The sequence below is a fragment of the Mus pahari genome, chromosome 10 (assembly GCF_900095145.1).
Source record: "Mus pahari chromosome 10, PAHARI_EIJ_v1.1, whole genome shotgun sequence".
In the NCBI taxonomy this organism is placed as follows: Eukaryota; Metazoa; Chordata; class Mammalia; order Rodentia; family Muridae; genus Mus; species Mus pahari.
In genome coordinates, this window is record NC_034599.1 from 104,414,197 (window position 1) to 104,423,855 (window position 9,659).

A 9,659-nucleotide genomic window follows, 5' to 3' on the forward strand; every position below is an offset into this window, starting at 1 on the left:
GGCAGAGAGGCCGAGGCAGAGAGGCAGAGGCAGAGGCAGAGGCAGAGGCAGAGGCAGAGGCAGAGGCAGAGGCAGAGGCAGAGGCAGAGGCAGAGACAGGCACTTGAACTCTGTGAGTTCAAGGTCAGCCTGGTCTACATAGTGAGTTCCAGGATAGCAAAGGCTACATAGAGATTCAAAAAAAAAAAAAAAAAAAGTGGAGTTATCCAAGTCTTAGCTTCCTTCATCTAGACATGTTATATGTATGTGCATTACTTTTTTATAGTTGAAGAATATTCCATTGAATGGATGTACTGCATTTTCTTTAACTATTCCTATTCACCAGTGTTGGGATTTAGGTAGTTAGTTGGGTTTTTTGTTGTTGTTGTTGTTGTTGTTGTTGTTGTTGTTATTTTGAGCTTTTTTTCTATCTAAATAATGCTACTATGAATACTAATGATAAATCTTTATACAGATTTATGTTTTTTAAAAAGATTTATTTATTTTATGTATATGAGTACACTGCAGCTGTCTTCAGACACACCAGAAGAGAGTAGACACACCAGAAGAGGGCATTGGATCCCATTACAGATGGTTGTAAGCCACCANGTGTTTGCTGGGAATTGAACTCAGGACCTCTGGAAGAGTAGTCAGTGCTCTTAACCTCTGAGCCATCTCTCCAGCCCCAGATTTATGTTTTTATTTCTATGAGTAATTGCCAACCTGTTTCCCAAAGTGGCTTTACAGTCTCAGCAATGTAAGAAGGTTTCCATGTTTGCAACACTAAGATCCACTGTGCACATAAGGAAAACATGAGCTACGCCCTTCCCTGCCAAGTTCTTCTAGGACAAGGCTGATGGAGGTCAACACAATGATCCTTGGAGTGGATCATCTTTGGGGGTGGGGTGGGTGTCTGAGTTTCACCCCTCCGTGGTCCAGCAGCTTAGCTTAACTAGAGTACAGCAGCTGAACAAGACCACGTAAGATGGAGGAAAGCAGGGCAGTGACCACAGACAGTCTAGAGAATGCCATCGGACATCGGGGAGGTCTTCCCCACGGACACTGCTGGACTCCATTCTGTCTTTCTCCCAGGACTCTGTCTAGCTAAGGCAACAACTGTCCGATGGTGTGCTGTGTCAAATTCTGAGGAACAAAAATGTTTAAGGTGGCAGAACGAGATGAGAAAAGTGGGTGGCCCGCCGCTCCGTTGTGTCAAGAAATCCTCCACCCGCCAGTGCATCCAGGCCATTGTGGTAAGCTAATGCTCCAACCTGAGCAAAGGAAAGCAAGGAGAGAGGTGTGCAGTCCAACCGCAAGTTCGAGTCTCTGTTCCCTCTGCTTCACTTCCTGGGCACCGGTCAGTTGAGAGCAGTCCTTGCTCACAGAAACTGATGTCTCTTGATATCTAAAGAAAGACAAATGACAGGCCTCTTATGGGGTAACTGTGATCTTATTTCAAATTGTTCATAGGAACTATTTTTTTAAAAGCCTAAGCAGCCATATTTGATGAATGTGTAATGTCTCTAATCCCTTGAGAAATAAGCCTGGTGCAGCCCTAGATGCCATATCCCAACTGTTGGGTAGAGATGGCCAGGACTCTAGACATTAAAGACACTTGTTTGCCCTCCAGCACCTATGTAAAACCTAGAGATAGTAGCTTTCCCACGTGGCCCCTGGGTATAGGAAGTAGAGATCAGAGGTCTAAACAAACTGGTGAGCTCCAGGTTTGGCAAAAGACTTTGTCTTAAAGCGTAAGCCAAAGAGAGAGATGGAGGAAGACACCAGAAGTCGAGCTCTGGCCTCCACACGTTCATGTCCTCCAGTGTGTGAGCACATCCCAAGACTGAAAATACACATAAAGGCAAAATAGGGGATAAAGTATGTGGACCAAACAGCTTTAAATACAGAAGATTGTGACAGCATGACTAAGAGTAACTGAAGTGGACAGGCATATGTAGGGGGGCAAACACAACTTCAGGAGTTAAAGCCCTGGAGATGCTTACTGCTCACAGCGAATGACCCCCCGACCTGTGCCGTCATCTTCTAGGAGGGACATATGGACATACGAAGGGCTAACTCATTCTGAAGCCCTGAAGTCTTTTCTCCTGAAGCATGTCTGGCCCATTTTCTTTCAGACAAACAGAGCTGATGCCATGACTCTTGATGGTGGCACTATGTTTGATGCAGGAAAGCCCCCCTACAAACTGCGACCTGTAGCAGCTGAGGTCTACGGGACCAAAGAGCGTGAGTTCTTTTTCTGGGGACTCTGAAACCTTGTGACTGCGTTGTGGCTATGGAGCAGTTTCTGTGGAGTGGGAGTGGATGAGCAAAAAGAGGCAAACCTAGTCAGGGTCTCGCACTGGGGAACAGAGTCTCTGGACTCTGGATCAAGACAGATCCTCCTGATGCTTGGGTCTCCTTGCCACAGCAGCTTGGGTGGAGTGGATTCTTCATCTGGGCTAAGCCCTGTCAAGTCCCCCTGCCCCTTTGCAGAGCCCCGGACTCACTACTATGCGGTAGCAGTCGTGAGGAACAGCAGTAACTTTCATCTGAATCAACTCCAAGGCCTGAGGTCCTGCCACACAGGCATCGGCAGGAGTGCGGGGTGGAAGATCCCTCTAGGGGTACTTCGTTCATACCTGAATTGGAATGGGCCACCTGCATCCCTCGAGGAAGGTAAAACAGCTTGTGGGGGAGCGGGGAGAGATCCTGAGTGGGCCAAGCTGGGAGTTTCTAGTCTCACTGTAGACACAAGCCACTTTGGGATGGGTTTCCATATGGGATGAGACCAAGGTTGGGCAGAGGGAGGCTAATCAAGCAGAAGCACGGGCCATCACACCAACAACTCTGGGAGCCTCCAGTAGCTGTTCTCTGGGCAAAGATGCATGTCTGAGTTCCGAAGCCCACTCAGCTCTGTCCTGTTCTGCCTGGCAGAGGAGGCGGCTCTCAGTCTGTGGGGGGCAGGTGGCAGCTATTCCTGGGAGACAGGATTGCAGTGGCCGGGATCTGCTCATCCTCTGTGGCCTATTTCTCTGTGTTTGACAGCGGTATCCAAGTTCTTCTCCAAGAGCTGTGTTCCCGGTGCCCCAAAGGATAGATTCCCCAACCTGTGTAGCTCCTGTGCGGGGACAGGAGCCAACAAATGTGCCTCTTCCTCCGAGGAACCCTACTCAGGTTACGCTGGAGCTGTGAGGTGAGCGACACCATTCCCTCCTCCTCCGTGGCCCATGGCCGCACAGCTTCAGGCCATGGTGCGGGATGGAGATGGTTCCACTGATGTGCGGATGGAGAACCCAAGTCCTAAAAAGTGGTTGGCCTCCCTACTACGTGTCCTTCTCCATCCCCTTAGAGGCCCGACAAGCCCCCAAACTCTGCATCACTTTGATGGAAGCTAACTTGGTTATGGCCCCTCTGATCACCTCACGCCTGACTTTGCTTTCCTATTCTCTTGGGTTGTCCTGCTAACTTCCTCCCTGCCTCCACCCCATCTGGGTGGGGCAGCCATTGTGGCCTTGATATTTGGTCCAACTCAGGCCTCTCTCTAGAGTAGGAGAGGGTGACCTCTGTCTGACTTCCTCCTCTGGCCTCTGTGCCGTCGCCGAGGCTCAGCACCTCCTCTCCAGTCCTTTCCTGGAGCTCCGGCACTTTTGTGGAGTGAGTTCCCTAGGTTCTTGCTGGCCTTGGCACATTTGCCCACTCAGCATGGAGAGAAAGGGCCCCACGGCTGGGGACACCTCATCTTTAACTGCGCTCTTCTCATTTCACAGGTGTCTGAGAGACAACGCTGGAGATGTGGCTTTTACCAGAGGAAGCACGGTACTTGGTAAGGGCAAGGGCGAGGCTGTGGGTGTGGCCACCTCTTATGTGCTTTTGTCATAACTGTGATGTGCGGGTCACCAGATCCCCCAGTTGTGATCAAGTTGCCTACTGGGTCCAACTCTTCTTTTAGGTTTTTCTTTTAAAAATAAAAACTTTAAGATTAATTATGATTTTACATGCATGGGTGTTTTGTCTGCATGTATGTCTGTGCACCACATGAGTGCCTGGTACTCACAGAGACCAGGAGAAGGTGTCAGATCCCTTGGGACTGGAGTTACAGATGGTTGTGAGCTGCTATGTGGGTGCTGGGAATCGAACCCAGGTATTCTGGGAGAGTAGCCACTGAGCAACCTCTCCAGCCCCTACCTCATGCTCTGAAATCTCCCACCCCTACCCCCTTCTCCTTCCCCTCGCAGACACTCTCACCAGGGAGCTCTTCATGTGCTCACCAAGGTGTACACGCCTTTGCACCATAAACTTCACTGGCTTGTGTCTCTGGATTCTGAGTTCACACAGGTTTTACTGAACAGTAGAAGCAGCGCTAGCCCAAGGCTCTCCACTCAGCGTTGAGGGTCTGAGGTTGATCCGTGGTTTTACTACACGGGTAACTCCGTGGTTCTTACAGTAGAAGAACAATCTGTGGAACATGTCTACCATATTTAACATCTCTGTCAGTCTAATGGTAGACAGCCAGGCACAGCCGTCCTCCTTTCTGCCACACACTGTCCTCCTTTCTGCTTTACCTTTGTGAGTGCTCAGGAATAGTTCATTCCTTTTGATTCAATTTCATCAACTCTGTGATCAGAATTCTCTTGGGGGAGAAGGAGAGCCCACAGCTCAAGGTCGTGGCCACGTGTCAGCTTATCTTGACACGTTTCTCTTCCTTCCAGAGGAGTTACCAAATAAAGCCGAAAGGGACCAGTACAAGCTGCTCTGCCCAGACAACACCTGGAAGCCGGTGACAGAATACAAGGAGTGCCACCTGGCTCAAGTCCCTTCACATGCTGTTGTAGCCCGAAGTACGAATGACAAAGAAGAGGCCATCTGGGAGCTTCTCCGCCAGTCACAGGTACACTTACACATGCACAGCACCCCTTGCCTGCTTTGGTTTAGGGGTGGGGAGGGCCTCTTTTTCCCTAACTTCAGCAGTAGAGAGAGTTCGGTAGTTTAAGGACCCTGGGCTCTGACTCTCCCTTGGACAGCAGAGACATAGGAACCTCCTTCAGTGTCAGCCCCTAGCAGGCTTTCCTGGGCTCCCGTAGAGGCAGGGATGGGTACCGGATGCTATTCTTAGGTTCCCCCAAGGACCTTGGGACAAAACCTCTTTCTGATGAGGTAAGTTATCGTTGAGTTCGTGTCTCTGCATGGAGCTCCAATATCAATTCCATTTGAATTGTCCCCAAATCCCAAGTAGCTATTTCCCACACTGAGTTTTGGTTCCTTCCTGTCTACTGCTGGTGACCATAATTCTATTTTCTTTCCTTAAACAGGAAAAGTTTGGAAAAAACAAAGCATTGGAATTTCAGCTCTTTGCCTCCCCCTCGGGACAGAAGGATCTGCTGTTCAAGGACTCTGCCATTGGCTTTGTGAGGGTTCCCCTGAAGGTCGATGTAGGGCTCTACCTTACCTTCAGCTACACCACATCCATACAGAACCTGAATAAAAGTAAGTGGACCCCAGGCAGGAACCTAAGGGTACTGAGCTGGCAGTGAACTGTGGGTGAGCTCTGCTCTGGGAGGGTCTCTCCTCTACTGGTGGGGCTGACACACATACAAGGGTCTCTGTCAGTCAAGTCAAGGCCATTGTGAAAAATGTCTCCAAAAAAGTCCCAGATGCTGGACTAATGCTTCCATATTCCTCTCTGTATGCCAGGATCCCAAGGCCTCTTATTAAGTGAGAAAGAGAGGCATGGACTAAGAAGAATCTGGGGAGATTACTCCAGAGGCTAGGTGGAAACCCCCCTTCTGTGTTGGGATTGGAACTTGGCTGTAGAGATTACAAATTTGGCTGTATTTATCCTACTTGGGAGGGCTTAGAGTGGGAGTCTGAGTGAACAGGAGGCTGTACTGTGATACCTGCTGGTGACTGTGGGCCTTATGAGCGGTGGTCAGGGCTCGGTCAAGTTCCTCTAAGCCAGACTTTGGAGTATACACTAGTTTCCATGTCATGAAGCTTTTATTCTGAGGGATAGAACATTAGGCATTTCGTTCATTACACCAAGGACTGATGGTTGAATTAGAAGTCAGAGAAGCCCTCAGAAAGAACAGAATGAGAAACAGAAAGCCTTCATTCTGGCCGAATTGGTTTGAGGGCTGTGATTCAGGGGAAGGGAAGGTCTCACACAGATTCCTCAGTCCCAGAAGATCTGGGTAGGAACTTGATCCCCAAGGAGGGCAGAGGTGGGAGTGAGGCAGCGCCCCGAGTGTTCCTCACCACTGTCCTTCCCCACAGAGCAGCAGGATGTGATAGCCTCAAAGGCCCGGGTCACGTGGTGTGCCGTGGGCAGTGAGGAGAAGCGCAAGTGTGATCAGTGGAACAGAGCGAGCCGAGGCAGGGTCACCTGCGCCTCATTCCCCACCACAGAGGACTGCATCGTCGCAATCATGGTAGGGAGCCAGGGTCACATGAGCTGTGGGCAGTGGGCTTCTTACAGGGCATGGACCATGGTCATCTGCTTACAGTGAGGTTGGTCACACGAGAGGCGACTGTGAAGAAGGAACACCCAAAAGAGAGGGTGGGCTTGGGACCACTCATGCACATGTGTTGCATAAAGGAGCAGCCTTCTAGGTTTGAAAACCAATTTGTTGTGGAATTTCTACCCTTTCCAGTAAAAGTACAATTTAGGGTTATTAGGTTCATTTGGAAAATATGGAAGTTTTAGCAACTCTCTTTCTCTCTCTCTCTCTCTCTCTCTCTCTCTCTCTCTCTCTCTCTCTCTCTCACACACACACACACACACACACACACACACACACACCTCTGCATGCAACTTCATATAGAAATATTTGCAGTGAGAGTTTTGAAATTCCCCACCCCAGGTTTCTCTGTCCGTGTAGCCCAGAGCAGGACTGTACATGTTATACTCTTTTGATCCCTCGTTCAAATAAACAGTATACCATGGATACTTCCCCACATCAACGCTAATCTTGGGAAGCAGTTTTAAATGCTTATTTTATTTTATGTATATGTGTGAGTGTCTGAGCGTGTATTGTATGGGAGCCACATGCATGCAGGTGCCAGAAGAGGGTGTCAGATCCTCAGGAAGTAGAGTTAGAGACAGCCGGAGCTGCCATGTTGGTGCAGGAACTGAACTCAGGTTCACTGGAAGAGCAATGGGTGCTCTTAGCCGCTGAACCAAATCTCTTGTCCCCTCTCATCATTTTTAATGCCGTTGTATAGCAGTGCTGACTGGGCAAAGGAGCGTACAGTCCTGATAAATTCGTGTTTCTGCATGGGGTGTGGCTTGTTCATTCTCATGAGTCACCTTGATACCCAAGCTCTCGGTACCACTTCGAGTGCCATGCTAAGAAGCAGAAGTTAGCTGAGAGCAGCTTTTCTCAGCATGTCTTCGTGAGTGAAGCTGGTTCAGAAGGGAGAGTCAGGAGTTCTGGGGTACAGGGGGAGTTCTGTTCAGAAGACAGAGTTAGTGTCGCAGGTGTGTGGGTGACCAGTGTACGGTGAGACCAGTGGAGGACTGACTCCATGTGGTATTCCTCGGGGTGTTAACGTGCAAACAACACGTGTCTTGAGGCCATCCCAGAGAGCTCTGAAGACAGTATCTTTCTGAGGTGTGTGTGACCATCTCTGTCTCTGCAGAAGGGAGAGGCTGACGCCATGAGCCTGGATGGAGGCTATGTCTACACTGCGGGCAAGTGCGGTTTAGTTCCGGTCTTGGCGGAGAACCAGAGTAAGTGGAGTTGATGACCGTTCCAGGCTATGCCATATGAGGTTGGCTTGGGGGTAGGGAGGTGTTACCCCACCCACTAGATCCTGGAGGAGATGGAGAGAGAATCAGAAGAAGGAATGAATGAAAGGGGCCATCACACCCACTGCACCCCATCCCCTCAGATCGACAAATCACGGTAGTTTACTTCTTGATTAAAACAAAAACAAAGACATCTTTGGGAATGGTGAGATGACTCAGTTGGTACAGGTGACATCGGTTGCCAAGCCTGATGACCTAAGTTTGATGCCTAGGACCCACATGGTGGAAGGAACCAACTCCCACAAACTGTATGCAGCCCTCTATGTATGCACACACAGGTCATGTGCACCTGACACCATATGTATATATTACACATTATTATAAATATGTATTTATTAATATATATGTTGCACACACACACAGAACATGTATGTGCTGAGAGTAGGTATGTACTGACAACATGCATGTGCTGCTAGCATGAATACACTGATAGCATGAATATACTGACACCCAGATGAAGGGTCAGCCATCCCCAGGAGTCACCCTGTGCCCTGCTGTCACCATACTCCCAAAAAGCAGTGACTCTCCTGACTTCCAAAGACATAGATCACCTTGCCTCTCCTTTAAGTTAATGGGAAAAGAATTGAGCATTTGATGCCTGGTGTGCCTTGTTCAGCATTATTTCTGTGATAATCACCCACACAAAAGTGTGGCTGCTGATTATCCAGTCTCATGGCTGCATAACATTCTACTGTGTGACCGGATCGCAGTGCTTCTCCATCATCTTTGTGGATGGGTATTTCGGTGATTTCCATCTGGTGGTTATTGTGAATGATACCTCGACGGCCATCCACGTCCATGTCTATGATGAAAATGTGTATTTATTTCTGCTGCGGTGATATACCGAGGCGTTCCCTTTGACTTCGATCTTGTCATATTGTGGGCCTTTGAAAGTTTGTGGCCTCTCAGGAAATCTGAGTTGTCAGTAACGTTTTGCTTGTCTTTGCCCCTTCAGAATCCTCCCAAAGCAATGGCTTGAATTGTGTGGACAGACCAGTGGAAGGTAAGTCGGGGGACTAACAAGTCACCACTCAAGAGCAGGCAGGGGGAACATCACTAACCACACAGAGGCCAAGCCCGGAAACTGTTATTACAAATACAAATGGTTGATGGAGGAATAATTACAATTAATGTCTGAATGCATTCTCACGCTTGCTGGGGACTTTCATGTGGTCACTCTTGGTGCAGGCTTCTGTGGAAAGAGAAATGTTGCCCCCCGCATTCTGTACATTCCAGGGAACAGTGGCCCAGAGAGTCCCCAGTGCCCCCACTCTCACTCATACTGGTACATGCTGGTGCACATGCTGGATTTGAACCAGGGCTTCTCGCCTCCTCAAGCCCAGGGCTCTGCACTAGCCTCAGCTGCTCTCTGGAGTCGGAGCTTGCTGAGCTTTGGAAACCTTGGTACTTGCCCTCAGTTGGGGTGTCAGATGCCTTCGAGAGGAGTACAGTGACCATGTTAACTCCCTCACCGTGCTGGGCTGGTTGCACTCAGCTCTGGGTGGTCCTTGGGTGTGTGCCCTTAGCATTCATGAAGCTCATCTACTGGCCACCACAGCACTTACCCGTGTGTGTGATTTGTGCATTGCTGAGACCAACCTCATTGTTCAGGGTCTGTTGCCCCTGGGTAAAGGTTTATAACTCAGCAACACTATGTGGCTGGTTGAGGACAGTTTCCTGTAACCACTTAGAGGATCAATTTTTCATATTATTTTATTTAACAATGCAGATTGGTCTGTCCTTGACACAGAACACCTTTTTTTAAAATTTCTGTTTCTTTTCCTTCTTTCCTTCTTTCCTTCTTTCCTTCTTTCCTTCTTTCCTTCTTTCCTTCTTTCCTTCTTTCCTTCTTTCCTTCTTTCCTTCTTTCCTTCTT

The 9,659-nt window shown here is 49.0% G+C and overlaps 1 protein-coding gene across 1 annotated transcript in view; it reads left to right on the forward strand.

The window, feature by feature from the left end:
- Window positions 1-9,659, forward strand: part of Ltf (lactotransferrin) — a 23,779-nt gene that overhangs the window by 1,425 nt on the left and 12,695 nt on the right. Inside the window, exons 2-11 of the mRNA XM_021206604.1 lie at window positions 1,072-1,232; window positions 2,115-2,223; window positions 2,473-2,655; window positions 3,025-3,172; window positions 3,747-3,802; window positions 4,689-4,867; window positions 5,289-5,463; window positions 6,250-6,404; window positions 7,615-7,705; window positions 8,739-8,786. Coding sequence (XP_021062263.1) covers window positions 1,072-1,232; window positions 2,115-2,223; window positions 2,473-2,655; window positions 3,025-3,172; window positions 3,747-3,802; window positions 4,689-4,867; window positions 5,289-5,463; window positions 6,250-6,404; window positions 7,615-7,705; window positions 8,739-8,786 — 1,305 coding nt within the window. The remainder of the gene's footprint in view (window positions 1-1,071; window positions 1,233-2,114; window positions 2,224-2,472; window positions 2,656-3,024; window positions 3,173-3,746; window positions 3,803-4,688; window positions 4,868-5,288; window positions 5,464-6,249; window positions 6,405-7,614; window positions 7,706-8,738; window positions 8,787-9,659) is intronic.